General features: G+C 36.8%; 1 protein-coding gene across 3 annotated transcripts in view; it reads right to left on the bottom strand.

The window, feature by feature from the left end:
* Positions 1-16,150, bottom strand: part of NLK (nemo like kinase) — a 64,269-nt gene that overhangs the window by 9,408 nt on the left and 38,711 nt on the right. For all 3 annotated transcript variants that reach the window (XM_075112740.1, XM_075112739.1, XM_075112741.1), the window contains 4 exons: positions 8,578-8,684; positions 6,642-6,727; positions 5,495-5,704; positions 676-777 (listed from right to left, as the gene is read on the bottom strand). In XM_075112740.1, coding sequence (XP_074968841.1) covers positions 676-777; positions 5,495-5,704; positions 6,642-6,727; positions 8,578-8,684 — 505 coding nt within the window. The remainder of the gene's footprint in view (positions 1-675; positions 778-5,494; positions 5,705-6,641; positions 6,728-8,577; positions 8,685-16,150) is intronic.

Raw genomic sequence — 16,150 nt, 5'->3', positions numbered from 1 at the left:
CTTCCGTTATGTTGAATATTGTATCTCAGTTTTCAATATCTTGTTAAGCCTTTCGCAAACAGCTCAGGTCACTGCACAGATGTGTGAGGGGACCCTTTGGTGATGAGTTGCTGGACTGTTCTGTTTACGGATCTGGATAACGGGTGATTTCCACTTCTAACACTCTTGATCCTGTCAGTACAGGAATCCCTCCGGGGCTTTCTGAGCTATACTGTCAATTTTAATTTACGTCTCTTGCCAATATTATCACTTAAACTGAACATCTTTATTCAAAACAGTTATCAAGACACTGTCACTTCCAAAGGAGACTTTCACCTATATGATCAAGTCAAACAATACTTACAAGACAGAAGCCAGAGATGCACTTTGCTAGTGAAAAACCACGTTGTCTTAATAGTAGCTTGAATAACTGCACCATTAGCCCATGCCACTGCAACACCACAACCACCTTTGGTAAACTTAACCCACTTTACAGGCAGAGACAGCTCTGAGATTAAATATCCAAACGAAATATTGATGAACAAACACACCATGAGAATTTAATCAAGATGTGAAACACTGCGATGATGCAGCAGTAGTATCCTGCACAGAGGAAATCCTAACTTACAGGGGCTGACTGAGGGGTTGTCTTGACCAAGTGTTTAAAAAAAAAATGCCAGCAGCCTCCAGCTCTACCTGTTTATGAGGACCCCTGAGTATATGTGCCTTGGCGCCTTCACAAGCCGTCCTCATTGCTTCCAGCGACGGTGTTCCCAACAGGTCTGTGATCAAATCCAACTGTAGGTATAGAACATATAAATATGAGATCTTAGACGTATATTAATATATTTCAGTATGACAGCAGATTCTTACGCTAATGTCAATTACATCTAAGGTATGAATCAGTTCCAACCCACTACTTTAGGGATAGTAAATTACAAATATTAACATATACATTTAGTAGACAGCAAATACAAAAATTTTTTAATTTCACAGAAAAAGCCCTAACAGAAGCTGATTTTCCAGTTTGGGAGCTCTTTTGTTTACAGGTCTAGTAAAATATTTTTTTGCAATTTAAAAGTCAATTTTACATCATTAAGAAAATTGTTACATACTCTTAATGGTGTGTTATGCATTGTAAAACCCAAATATTCTCAGTTGAATGTCAGCGTTGCATACCAATATACCACGCAAAATTACCCCAAAAAAGGAAGTCAACTGCTACTTTGCAGAAAATATTTTGCAATCAACAGGAATAAAACTATAGAAAATGGTGAAAAAAACCTTTAGAACTAGAGAACAAAAATACTATATAAAAAATTCCAATAAATGAGAAAAATAAGTTTTTTTAAAAAATAAATCTCTTGGGTACCAGAGGAAGGAAAGGGAGAGGTGCTGGTTATAAGGAAAACAAAAGCTACCTGAAAAAGAGCAAAGATGGTCCTGCATTTAAAACTGGTCTCAACTTTAAATGAAATGACATTTCATTCTCCTTTTTCATTTTGGAAAGCAACAGACAAGCTTTTGCATATTTCTACAGAAGAGTGTGCCTGTACTCCTTGTGAATAAAACCAAACAAAAACCACCCCTGTATAAGTCAAGCAAAATAAAATAAAATTTAAAAGTCTTGTCAGTGGTGAGATCAGCACGTTGGGTCCAAGCGTTTCCTTGTGACCACCACCCACCCGCGCTAACAAGCAACTGCAGGGCTCTCCTCTGAGAATAGACCCATTATCAGCACTATACAGGCCTTGTATGCATGAAAATCACCCGCTGACTGTTGGTATAACATTGTGCAACGTGATTGCTGTCTGCACACCAAACTGAGTAACTCTTCAGCTGATGTGTTCTCTCCATCTTTTCCCCACTCTCCGGCAGACGCACTGGTCTGTCCAGTGCCGCGAGGTACAGAGAACGTCATAACTTGGTACCGATCACGCATCCTCCCATTTGCCGTGGCACCGTGTGGCCAGGGCTAGCATAGCTTCACAGGGGAGCGACAGCAAAGTACCTACGTTTGTAAGGAGATGGAAAACTAAGCAGGAAAAAAAACCAACCCTGAATCTTGAGGGATTTAGATGTGGAAAATACATAATTGAGAAATAGACACCTGGAGCTGATATAATAAAAGATCAATGTAATTACAAAATAGAAAAAGTAATAAATTACACCAGCGTATCAGGGAATGTAGGCTGCATAAATACCTGTCTTTTTCAGCCAACTACTCCTGAAGCACAGAGCAATGACATGCAAATATATGTTTATATCTATATATACAGATATGGATATAAATATACACACTTTATTCTAATGGTTACAAGAAAAAATACTGAAAACAATTTTCATAATGGTCTCCTGAAAGTTCATGTTTAGCATCTCTCAAGATATAAATTCTCTTGTCTTAGCCCATACGTTTCCAATCACTCACAGAAGAGTTTTGTTAAGAGGTCTGCTCTCATCTATTAAGATGCATATCATCAGTCATTAAACATTTTTTGCTGAAGTATTACAAAATATATTTTGAAATTTTAGAGTAAAAATAGAAAAAATTAAAAAACATCAATTTTTAATTCAGCTGACCTCAGCTGCATGAATTTCAAGACTTTCAGGTCTATACAATGAATCTACATTATTACATTATTCCTTTAGGTCAGGAGAGGTGCACTTTCAAAGCTAACTTCTCAGCTGCTGCCACTGCCTGCGCCCCAGTTTGCTCTGAGTGTCCTGGAGCACAGGCACTGGGCTCCTTTTAGGTAGAACTAACTGGGGGATGCGTTTCATGAGAACATCTAAAGGCATTTCATCTGACAGCGGGCATCCAGACCAGGCCTGCTCCAACGCACATCTCCACTCTGAATTGTGGAAAATGGGGGTGCCTGGTCCTCAGCACCGACCGCCTCACTCGACAGATCCCCTCCTGCCAGAAGGCACTAATTGCTCAAGATAACATTGCTGAAGTCAGAAATACAAAACGGTGTCCAGCAACAAGCATACCCTTGGTGCACCGATGTGCGAAACAGCAAGCCTCTCCTCTCTGCGTGCATGTGTGCTGACATGTCACCGGCTGGCTGCACAACACGCCAGAAATGCAACTTCATGTACGTGCTACAGCTGATCGGAAACGGCTACACTAGGCTGGCGGTATCTGCCCGATTCTCTGTTCTTCCTGACACTCTGATCCTTCCAAATGGATTCTGCTTACTGTCTCAGGCATGGGACCGGTTATCTTTAAGAAGGATTAAATAATAATCAGCAAAATCAGACTAGAGGCACTGGCTAACCTAGGAAGGTGGTTAAAACTCAGCACTCTATAACCTGGCTTTCACAAAACAGTGTGCAGAGTAGTCTTTAAAGCAAGCAGAGAAAGGTATTTGCTCCCACAGATATTCGGAAAGTCAGAGATCACCCTTCCTGCACGACACGTGCACTAAACGATAAAATTAGATGTATTAAATGTTTCTGGACACATAGCTAAAAATAACTTGTATTTGCACCTTTAAAAATGCATTTTTAAACAAAAATAGAAAGATTGTATCATCCAAAAATGCTAACTATTCTAAATTGTATCAATAAAAAGCAAAAATAGAAGGTGTTAGGAAATACTATATTTGACAGTGTTTCTGATTACCTAAGTCTCAGTATAGATTATCTCATTTCTTGCTTTTCTAAGAAATCCCACCAAATCCTTATCAGAAGTTAGCTATTGTAACTTGAGTAAACAACTTAGATATATTAATCAGTTTCAACATGATACTATCCAAAGTTTAAAATACCAAAATCACCAGTTCCAGTCTGGTTTATAATGTAAAGCTTTATTAATTTTCTTCATCACAGATTTGAGTTAAAAATTCTGGTACAGTTAGGTTTAAAATTATCTCTTCCCTGATTTTCTACCAGGAAACCTTTAGCCTGATGACGGCTATCCTGACATCAGAGTTTTTGCTCTGCTGGGTGCGTGGGATAAACATTTTTAGTGTACAGTCTACGCTAAGGGGCATGGCATAGGCTTGAGGAAAGACCATAACATTGACTAGCCCAAGGCACTTCTATAGGCTATACAGCTTTGAATAGTACTGAATTTATCAGAACATAATTGAAATATATATGGTGATTACTTCTTAAACCATTCTACTGTACAGGGATTATAAAAGATCTAGGAACTCTCATGTATCTGTATACAACTTTTTGATCAAATAAAGGGAACACCACCCAAAAAACCCACCCCATAATGCTATCCTAGAGTTATCTGATTAATGCCTTTGCACTTTAAATTTCAAGGATAGCCAAGGTTATTAAAATCACACATATGTTTAGCTTCAGTATAGCAAAAGATCGAAGATTAGAAAACAAGCGATCTTAAATATTTTTGAGACTGCAACAGAATAACTGTCAATTTAAGTAGTAGGTCTGATTACACTACTACTTTTCTCCTCTGCAGTCTCTTCACAAGGGTAAGCAAGAGGTGTATTTTGGGAGACCTACTTTTTGTGATCATACAAGGTATCAGTGCTGTCTAGAAAACCTAGCAAGCCCCTCATTGGGAACTCTACTGCGGTGATGTTATAGGTACCACTAGACAGAACACAGCATTGAAAAAAATACACACACAACAGAACAACATTTTAAATATACAAATGTTGAAAATAGCATGCTAATGTGAATGTCTCTCAAACCTGTTAAAATGCTATGTGCATAAACAGACAAGAAAAGTATAGAGTTTGGAATGTCACCTCTAACAAAAGTTTGGAATGTGTTTTTACTTCTTGTCAATCAGTATACGTAATCTCACAATTTTAATGCTATGTAGTTCCTAATCTATAGATTAATACTAGCAGCATTGAAGATAAACATTTTTATGTCAGGACATCTTGTTCCTTCTCTTAGATAGAAGTATAAATTCATCCATCTCTAATCTCTTGCTGCAGACATTATTTTCTACCTACCGTAAAAATAGCACTTCAAGATTATTAGAGATATATGTATATTATATTAGCTTGCTTATTGCTGGAATGGTGGTGAAGTACTCTGGTGCATCGCAGGTTTTTACACCTAACCACAGCTTTACAACATAAAAAAAATATTCAGTACCTTCTTACACACTTGACCGTTACTAAAATGAAGAGATCTGAGCAATGCTACTAATTGGCAGTTTCTCCAGTTATAGCTTGACAGAAAATGTACTGCTTTCTCATATTAGATGTTACAAAAAACTTGATCCCGGTTATATCGCCTTTACCATATCTCAATAAAATGCTACAGCAGGCTTTGGACCTGCAGCAGTTTACAGGGGTTTATAAAAAAAAAAAAAACAACACATTTCAAAAGCTAATGTTAATAACCACTACTTTTAATACTGTCTAGAAGCTATCATTTCAGTGTTTCGAAGTAGCTTGGTTTTTTGCCTGTGTGTAAACCAAGCAGAACAAAAGCAAGTTTGAGGTTCAAAATGCATCAGTATAACTGATTCCATGAAATTACGCAGTAGAAAAATTTTTAAAGGGAAATTTAATTATACCTGCTGTATGGGACTCTGTGCCTGAAACAATATTCTTCGCCCAAGTAATTCTGCAAAGATACAGCCTACAGACCAGATGTCAATAGCATTGCTGTAGTGACGGCTGCCCATCAGGATTTCTGGAGCTCGATAATACTGAGTGACAACTTCCTGAGTCATGTGACGAGATTCATCTAATTCTTCCACCCTGGCCAATCCAAAATCACAAATCTAAATTGAGAAGGTAAATAAAAAAATTAAAATAACCAAAACACTTAATGCATTTCAAATAGGTAACCTTCTGGTAACGAAGCAGGAAATTCCAAACCAGCATTTAAATAAATCAGATAATCTGCTATAACTGCATAAGCAAAGGGAAAGGGGAATAGGAAGAAATTATGCTACTTTATTCCACGTCCATTTAAACTTTCTACAATTTTATTTGAAATCACAGTACATTTTTAGTTGGCATTACAATATTTATAATTTAAAAGATTAAAAAAAACTTTGCACTATTTAAAAAAAAAAACCAAACCCCATACTGCCAACCTCTGGATACAAAATATTTCATCCCAAACCAGATTTCATTTGTTCATGATATGCATCAAAATGTTACAGAAAGATTCAGCCTTCTGCTCACTTTGGCTTTGAGAATTTTTAAACATTTCTTGGACCAGAAGGGTCAAGAAAACAGACTAAAACTTTCACAATTAGAATGTTTAGCAAATCAATGTATAAAAAAAATGAAATTTTGTTTATTTGGCATAGCTATACAACACGTCTAAGCCCTCCAAAATTTCATATGCCCGAGAAGAGTCTTGGGCATTCCATACCGCTTTTACTTCGACTAGCACGCTGCAAACTAACACTGCAATACCTGAAGAAACTGCCTGCCTTTCCCAACTGCTGAGGGCAGAAGAGATCCCATGCCAGTCAAACAAAAGTGTCATGGCTATCTTGCTTTCATAGATTTGGGGAGAGGTAGGGAGAAGAAGGGAAAGGAAGATGTTTGTTTCATTTATAATTTCTAAATAATCTGTGCGATTTTTTTCTTTTAAAATGACTTTCAGGAAAAGTGTTCATATTAAATGTTTCTGTTTAAAAATAACAACTGATTTATAATGAACAGCATATACATATGTACATTTTCAATAAATTTAAGTAGCACCTTAAGAACACAGTTGCTGTTCACAAGTAGGTTCCCTGGTTTAATGTCTCGATGTAAAATGCCAGCAGAATGGAGATATTTCAGACCTGAAATATTAAACGAAATTAAAATAAATACCTTTTTTCCTTTTAAAAGAAGTTTAAGGCTGACAACATTTTCCTAGAAGGGCTTGCAACTCCTGATCAGCAAAGACTTTGCCATTGGCTCATTTTTCATATGATTCTAACTTCCAGTCTCTAGTACGCACTCAGTCACTCAATGAAAAGATAGAACTGTTGGAGTATACAAACTAGACAGAGCAAGTAATTTAAGAAGTCTTTTTCAAAAAACAAACAAACAAACAACGCAAACCCATCATCTCCCTGGTTATGACATGGATACTCTGCTAATCACGACACTGGAATAATGACATATACCTCTTACTGCTCTGTTTCCAAGTAAAATTTTAACTTCTGCAGCACTACAATTTGACTTAACAATTTCCTAGGTAACAGCTGCACTTCAGAAATAAACCCAGATTAAACCCAAGCTAATTTGCTTTTGTTTGTTTGTTTTTTAAACATAACTTCTCTTCAAACTGAAACTTCATAAGCCAGCAGCAGATAATGTAAAACAGGCTAAGAGAATACAGGCCCAAATTACAGTAAAGCCTAGGCCCTTTTCTTAACTTGATTAGTGCAGAAATTCAAAGGGAGAGCTAATGAACTTAGGACATCTGATCACAGCCATTGGGGATGTTTCTAACAGGTGGTTAGGAAAGAAAGATAACCTGTGCTTCCTGTGTGCTTTTGCGGTCCCTGAAGCTACAACTCTGACCTTTTTAAGAAAATTAAAGTAAGGCAGAAAGCACCTCACTAAAAAGTACAGAGGAAGAAAGCATAGGAACATGAAGTTGGTAATGCACATGAACTACAGTAGTAGGCAAAGCATGGAAAAAGGCCATAATTTGGGTAGGATCAGATAGAGCAACAGCAGATAGAATAATAGCATTAAACTGGGGAACACTAAGCTCTCAGGTAAAATGCCTGGGCAAATGGAATGAGAATTCAAGTAACTCTTGAACATACTTTAACTGACAGTTTTGTGTTACCATTTGGATAGATATCAGAGTTGTGAGTGTTCCCCCAGTCAAACTCAGTAATCACAGAGGCACAAATGCCTTTGTGCTTCAGGGGCATGAATATTTTCTCTAGCACAACAGGTACCTGGAATATCCCACATTAATTTTGGACATAGTTTAAATTTCCTTACTCTGCTTTTCATGAGTACAATCTACTCTTTATTTACTACCAGATAGAATTGACTCTTTACTTCCGGCTTATTCCAGTGAAAATATTCAAATAAAGCCAACAGAAAAGCAACTGGACTAACACAGATCAGATGTTCAAAAGACAAGCACAATAATCTCATTTCTTGGATAAAAAAGTTCCAAATGGACTAAAAATATAAATCGTGTCTAAAATTACTATTATGGTAAATTGTGGTTGCTAACAATCGAACTTTAGTGGACTGTTCCTTAACAGTTTAAACTAGACTGTTCTCCAGAATACCTTAAGCGGGTATGGTTATATATATTTATCAATTTGGCTCAGTCTAGGTGTCCTTTCTGCACCTTGATTCAAAAAGCATTGGAGGACTGTTAAAACACACCCACCCGCATTGAGACTCTCACAGGTCACTGAAAAAGCCTGTGCAGCTAAAGTGTAAATCTTGCATCTTTACCCATGACTATGATGGAAGCCAGCAGGGCTGACACATTCTTATAACTAGAATAATTAATGCTTGCTATTCATTCATAATATGAAATAAAAAGTACAAGTTTCCACAGGAAACTTATTCAAGATGAGGATGTCTTGAGAATAAACATTAAGAAACAGAAAAAATACTACTACTACTACTACATAATTTTCATTAAATTTAAAAGAAGAAAAATTACCTCTTAAAATCTGGTAAAGAAAAACTTTGACATGATCCGAGCTGAGTGGCTGAGGAGAGACGATAATCTTATGGAGGTCACTCTGCATCAATTCAGTGACAACATATCTTCAATTTATTAGTTAAGGCAAAAGCAGAAAGTCCAGCACATAATCTCTTGAAACATTTACTCTAACTCCTAGGAATCTGAGCTCTTAGAGGTCAGAGCTATCGAGTGAAAAAGAATAAAGCTTCTTCACAGGTCAAGTCTCCAGACTCTTACAAGAATGAAAACAAAAAATGGATTGTGAAAGAAAACATATTACTCAATAAAGTAGCGTTTGCATTAAGGTAGTTGTCACAAAGTTATTCCAAAGTCAAATTATGACTCAGAGAACAAAATAAAATTTTAATAAAATTAATGGCATCTCGAAACCTTTAAATTGTTCCTCATGATTGGTAAGCCACAAATTACAAACAACTGAAGTAGTGTCTCAATAGTGGACATATATCAACATGGTTTAACCAGACAAACTGGCAAGTGAAAGGCTGTGAAAGTCAGTTATCAAAAGTACCTCGCAGGTTGCTACACAATCAGTAATGCAAACTCTTAGAAATACACAGGCGTCCCAAAATCTGCCCAGTGCCCACTATTTTACTTTGCCAAACATCATATATACAAGCATACAAATCCCAGTCATAAAACCTCTTCTGAGTTATAACAGGAGAGGAAAAAGAGAAAAAATACAAACTTCTATCTGGAGGAAAAACTAAAAAAAAACCATAAACCACTATTTCACATACTCATAGACATGCAGAACATAGCAATAGTCATGCTCACTGAGAATTTACACAAATACTTGAAGATACAAAGAGCTGTATATGCTGTGGTTTATCTTAAAGTAAGGTGTGGATTAAGAGGGTGTTGTGTTTATTCAGTGAGTGCTGAAAATATGTTTCAAAAATGGAGAAGTATGGAAGACACAAGCAGCATATCTTAACCCACAAAATCAATATCATAGTGCCAATTTTCTGGATGTTACAGTAATAAAACTCATGCAAAAATTGTTACAATAGATACTCAGGATACTACAGACATATGCTGCCTATGAGCTGTACAGGGCAGTTAGTGACAGCTTTTACCGCTGCCAGCAATGACGACCCTATCGAGTTGCAGAAAAGCTGCCTCTCCAGTACTCCATTCACGAAAAACACTGGCAAATTAAGTTTTGATTTTGGAGCTGTGGTTCAGAACAGAGTTTAAAGCAAAACCACAGCACCTCAACTTTCAAGAAGGATTGAACTTGCAATACTCAGAATTTTTAACTTTTACAACAAATAAACTTGATAATTAAACATTACTCCTTTAAAAGCTACCTTTAGCAGTCATATTCGAAACAATAAATCTCTGATATTACATTTGTGGCTGAAGAAGGTAAGGCACAGTAGCCACGTGTTAACTGAATTTCTACTTTACAGCAAGGTATCAAATGTCTCACAGAGACCCCTGCACTAGGCATTAAGCATTGCGAGCCACACCAAGCCCTGCAGCATTCAAAACAGACAAAAACGCAGCAGAGAGGTGGTGCACACTGCCAAGGTCATGCAAAAGATCAAGGAGAGAGATAGAAATAAAACTGCATCTCCTGGGCCCCTCGGTCTAGTATCTCCCTTGGTGTACCAGGTTCATTCACAGTTCAAGGTAAAGCGGTAGTCAGCTCTCAGCCTTCCAAAAATACAAACTGATCAGCTGTAAGAGTTGGCAAAAGCTCAGTCGCCCTACTCCAGCTGGGTGCTACCTGTACGCTGGAGTGTGTAGAGCTTTGCCTTCCACTCTGCAGGAAGAAACAGAGGTTTGCTGTGCGTGAGGAAGTTACATGCTTCAGTTCTGCCTCTCCTCCATATCGGCCATGCACAAGCTCCGGTAACTTCATGAACTCATCGACCTCATGGTGGTATTTTCACGAGTGTGCCGTCCTGACCTTTTCTCTGAAAGCAATGCTAACTAGGTCAACGTTGAGGGTTTTGTTTTGTTTTCAAATCTCACCATTATCCTGTAGGAGCCTATCAGTTGGTTCAATGCTCTTTATAACCAGCTCTGCTACGCATCAAGTCTGAAATATAATAGCAAACCCCGACTTAAGATATTTATCTTGCAGTAACACAGTATGCAAGTCAGCTTCAGCAGACACTTCTACTTGTTCCTAACATTATCACCAATTAATTGGCTCAGGTCAAGTTGCACTTTTAACAATCTAGAGAAAACATACATTTTCTTTCATCTCTACCTATTCAATGTTCTCCTTCCATCTGTTGCTCTGCAAACCCTATCCGGCCAAATCCCTATCAGCCAAATTTTTCATCATTCACAGGCACACCACAAAAAAATTCATTTTATAAGTTAAATATTGCCAACTTCTTGACCCCCAAAAAACCCCAAATTAAAACTGCATTCATAAAGAATTCATAAAGAAAAAACCCCAACCCTGCAGCACCATAATTTCTAGTCCTCTAATTTTTTTTTAACTTTTGCAAAGGCCCTCTTAAATATTTATACCAGTATTTTAAAATTTGGGGTTTACCTTATAGCTGCAACAAATCTTTACATTTAATTTTTAATGTAAAATATTTAAGAAGTCCAAAAGCATTACTCTGCACTTTATTACGATAAGATTTTTGTTTTGCTACGCCACAAATCCTCCTAAATCTCAATCCCAAGCATAATGTCTCCCAGATGTCTCAACTAGTTGCCATGCCAACTAAAGCAGCTTAAATTAAATGAGGGCCTGAAATGGCACCTGCACCACTCCAGGTCTGTTGCGCATTAAATAAAGCTCTCTTGACAGGGGCTCAGAGGTGCCATTAACTTGAACAGCAGCTATCTGATTATTGTCTCTAGATAATTTAATGAGGGTCTCTAAACAAGAGCAAAAGCAGCACTTGCTTGGTGTTCCTGCCTTTTACGAACGTGGCAGCTTCTTAAACAGCTGGTACCCAAGTGGGTCAATGACTTTACTCCGGCCACTACTATAAACGTTTAGCTAAAACAAACTACAAAAACCCTATGGGATTTCAATCAGCTATTCAAACAGGTACCCACAGCTTTCTTTGGCAAGTCAAACCATAAAATATGCTGGCTATGAGGTGGTCACTGGAGCTGTAATATGCAACTAAGCTGAACATTACTACTGGATAAAAATTGCTACTGACAGCAGTAATTAGTTAAGTAGCTGTATAAAATTAGAACTACAAATGTACCAATTTGCTTCAGAATAATTATCAAGGCAAATGTACAGCACAAAAGAACTTCATTTGCTCTGTTGACTGGGAGACCTGCTGGGTTGGTAAATTTTGCAAAGTAACAGGCAAATTTTAAAAAGGAATAAAGTACACTCTGTGATGTGGTATTCTCAGAACAACTTGGATCCTTCTTTATTAGGTCTCCGCATGCATCAAAACTCAATTCTATAGACTGTTTTTCTGGGAAGAGGCCAGAACAAGTTGTGGGGTAGATGGATTAGCTGGACGCTAACAGTAGAGTGGAGGTGTCTACCTGCATGACACTGTAACAAACATGCTCTTTTTAAAACAAACCAAAACTCTTTCTTATATATTTCTATAAAATGGAGACAAGGGGTTATCTCCTATTTTAGTATACTTTAGTTATACTTGTTTTTACATTACGATCATAGGAAGCTTAGTTTGTGATGCCACCACTGTTCTCTTCTCTTTGGTTCTCTTCTAACTCTTTGCAGACTTTATAGCTTCCTAGTAGAAATATTTCTAGAATATCCTCATTTCACATCAATGCCCAAAACATGAAAAAAAACCAACCCAGTCCATGTAAAAATAGTGCAATAATTATTTTTTTTTAAAAAAATTAAGCTAATGCCTTTCTAAATTGTTTCTTATGTTTAAAATTTGCTGACTTTTCTGTTATAGGTAAAATTACTGATATAAATATATTTGCTATCAAGTCACCTCTAATTATGCAGTGTAGAAATGGCAATCTATGGTATGTGTCAAAGACCACTGACCAGCAATAGCAGAACCTTTTTGGAGGGACACTGTTTTGGAGTTGGGGAGAAAAACAAAAAAGGTAGTTTTTCACACCAGGAAGAAAATATTGAAACTCTATCTGAATGTTACTTCTGTGTAAGGTAAGGGCTTCAAAGCTCTTGATGAGCTCCTAATACAGAGAAAATTCAACTTTTCAACCTAATTGAGCTGGGGAACAATGAGAGAAATGCTTAGGTCAAGCAGCAGCTCCCACCTCTCCATCCTGCTCAGTTTCAAAGCTCTTCAGGAGCTGGGGTTTCCCAGCCTTCCACAAAAGCACCATGTCATCAGTCAGCTCCGAGTTAATGGCATCAGTATTATCACCTCCAGTTTAGTAGCACCATATTTTATATTATATACAATAAAATAAATAATTTTCATACCTAAATCATTGTAGCTCTGTATTTGTAACACAAAGCTTGAATGCTGCTGAAGCTCTGTTTTGGGAAAGACAAATACATCTGGCATACCACACCTGCAAGATTGTGTATAGGCTTGTTGTGACAAGCTTTCTTAGCTGTATACTGTGGTTGGCAAGAGTAAGGCATGCAGGTTCTCCGGTGTCAGTAAAAAACATGTCTGAAATGGAAGGGTGAACCATTCCCCAGAGGTACAGCAAGACACAGTCTGCAGGATACAAAAATAAACGCCACTACTTCAGCATTAGTTTCAAAATTTCACTTGGTTATTTGATTATTTGGTCTTGAGGTTACCTAGATTGATATTCAAATGGGAAATGCATTTGTGCTACAAAACGCTTCTTGCAGATCACTATTCTGATATTTCGCAGTGCTTATGGACAGATGCAGTAAAATGATCAAATACTACTGTGAGTAGAAAAAAAGCAAAACAGTGCAAGAGGGGATGTGGGTTAATCAGTAGTAGATCTGTGGATAAATTACTAGCTGCTATTGATAATTTAGTCTACAAATAGCTTTTAAAACAGGTTTTTAAAAAATGCAACATCAAATGTTAAATATACAGTATGAATAGTTCCTAGTCAAAGTTAACATTTTAAAACCTTCTCTCATAGTGTCATTTCAGGTTGCTCAAAAATCAAGTCATAATCCTTAAGTTAGTAATTAAGATAACTTATTGTGTACCTACAAAAGGTTTAAAATCAAAAAGATGAAGGGGAAAATTTCAATCTATTTTTACTGAATCAGCTGGCATATACTGCCAACTGATTCTACTTCAAAGATCACTGCTAACAATATATGACATTCAACTTTAAAACCTCCCTGGTATTTTCCTATGTGTCCACAATCTTCTCAATAGAAATAATTTCATATCAATGCATACTGGGGAAAACATTTTCAGTTCCAACTAGATTTTGTAAATACTGAAATAAAGGTATTACAACTTTACTGCTGAATAAAGCAAAATTTTAAGCCAAGGCAAAAGAGCCTCATGTTATCGAGAGGAAAGAGCCATTTTGGAGGACAGTTCATTCAAGCAGACCTCTAGGACTCTCTCTCATACAGTTCACTGGTTTGACAATACCACCATGCTTTCATTACCTGTAGAAAGTACATCATCAAGCTATTCTCTTCTCATGAACATCTACTGAGAACCTAAGTCACAATTCTGCCTGACCCAACTACATAAACTGTTGTGTTACCAGCTGCAAATCGGCAACACATAGCCTTCTACGGAGTACACTAATCCGCTTAATCCTTGAGGTCCCTGTTCAATTTGTTTGTGTGCTGGCCCAGAGGAACTGGCCGCGATGACATTTCAGAAGGTACTTAAACAAGGAAACCCTTTCTAAGGATACTGTGAAAGAGCAGCATTGTTCACAGAAGCCTGAGCATATGATACTTGGTACCCCAACATTGTCCCTTTTACTGACTGGAGGAATCAGATCTTACCTTGTCCCTGTCTGCCCTCCTCCACCCTACATATATGAGGGATTTACTCTGTAATCTGTCAGAAAACAGTTCTTTCACCTCTTAATAAGTTCAATGGGAAGGAATTGCTGCACACCTTTGCTTTTACTAGTACTCAAATATTTCCAAATCAGTATAACAAGACTGACAAAAGATGCTTTTTCAGCTCCTTCTAACATTCACTTTAATGGAAAAAGTTTTCAAGAAGTTACTACAGAAACTTAGGATAATTCTTAAAGGAGAACGTCTGTGTATATCTCCAGTTGCAGAATTCAGTATCAATTCAGTATCAACCGCATAAGATTTTGTAACTGGAAAAAAGAGAGCTGTAAATCATAGAACCATCTAGGCTGGAAAAGACCTTTAAGATCATCAAGTCCAACTGTAAACCTAACACTGCAAATCAGTTCAATCGAGAGTAAACAGATATGTTAATTGTAATGAAATGCTTTTTAGATGCTGTAGCAGATTCTGTAAGTCACTATTGACCTTTATAACTGATCTGCTTTAAAGCTGGGTCAGTCCACCTAAGGACACGGGCATACAACAGAGCCAAAACGTCATCCACACTTGTGTATCAGGGATTATACTTCTGTTCCACCCAGGTAAATTGACGATTGCAGAGATAAGCCTTCAACTTCAGCTTAATGATGAACTTAATGGCAAACATATAAAACCTAAAATCCACTAACAGCTTTTTTTTTTCATTTATTTTCTCAAGACAGACACCCAGAATAATATATGCTCCATTATCTATTCATTTTTGCACTACTTGATATTGGAAAAAGTATCAATGCCTGTATAAGATGTTAAATGCTCAGAAAGCTTTTCAATCCAAAAATTCATTATACATTCAAATTATACCTCAACCTAAGAGTTTGCAAAGAATTTGCATTCTAAAACAAAAACCTCATTAAATTAAAAATCCTTTATTCATCACCAGTTTCCTAAGAAATCTTTTAATTTATCATCAAAATTTTAAGTCAGTTTTGTAACGAGTTCTCTTTACAAAATACACTTTGAAATTCTTGCTAGTACCTCTAAGACATTGAATAATTGAAACTAACTCTACCAGTTCCCTTGCAAGACATCATTCATATCATTTTAGTAATTCTTTTACTATTTTTTTTTGCTTTCCCCAAAAAGTGCACTACAGCTCCTTAGAAAGAATAAAGGAAACCACGGAGTACCAACTCAATCCCTTTACACTTTTATCACTGATCGATATACCTTATTGTAAAAATGGAACATCACTATGATATGTTTAGGAACTGTACTAGTGGGTTAGCAAAACAAGTTTTTAAAACTACATCCCCCAAACATGGAATATAGTTACCTGATCTTAAAAGGAATCAGAAGTAAATTCTTCTTATACTACAATAAGCAGAAGCACATGCAGTTAAAAATGTGCATATAAATTGAAGCACCTATTCATTCATTCTTCTAATGAATTTAAGGGTCGCAAGTGCACTTACTGCAATTATTCCAACAGAAAGGAGAAAGAAGACTACAAAGCAAATAGTCCTCTATTACCAATATTACAGTCAAGAAATTAAAACAAATTAAAGAAAAAAGAAAAGGCAGTCCTATCAAATACTAGTCAGAATGACTTAAAATCAGTTAACCATGAAGGAAACTAACATTTCT

Source organism: Phalacrocorax aristotelis, chromosome 18 (assembly GCF_949628215.1).
Source record: "Phalacrocorax aristotelis chromosome 18, bGulAri2.1, whole genome shotgun sequence".
Lineage (NCBI taxonomy): Eukaryota > Metazoa > Chordata > Aves > Suliformes > Phalacrocoracidae > Phalacrocorax > Phalacrocorax aristotelis.
Note: the sequence above shows the minus strand (reverse complement) of the source record. Positions and strands in the feature narration are given on the sequence as shown.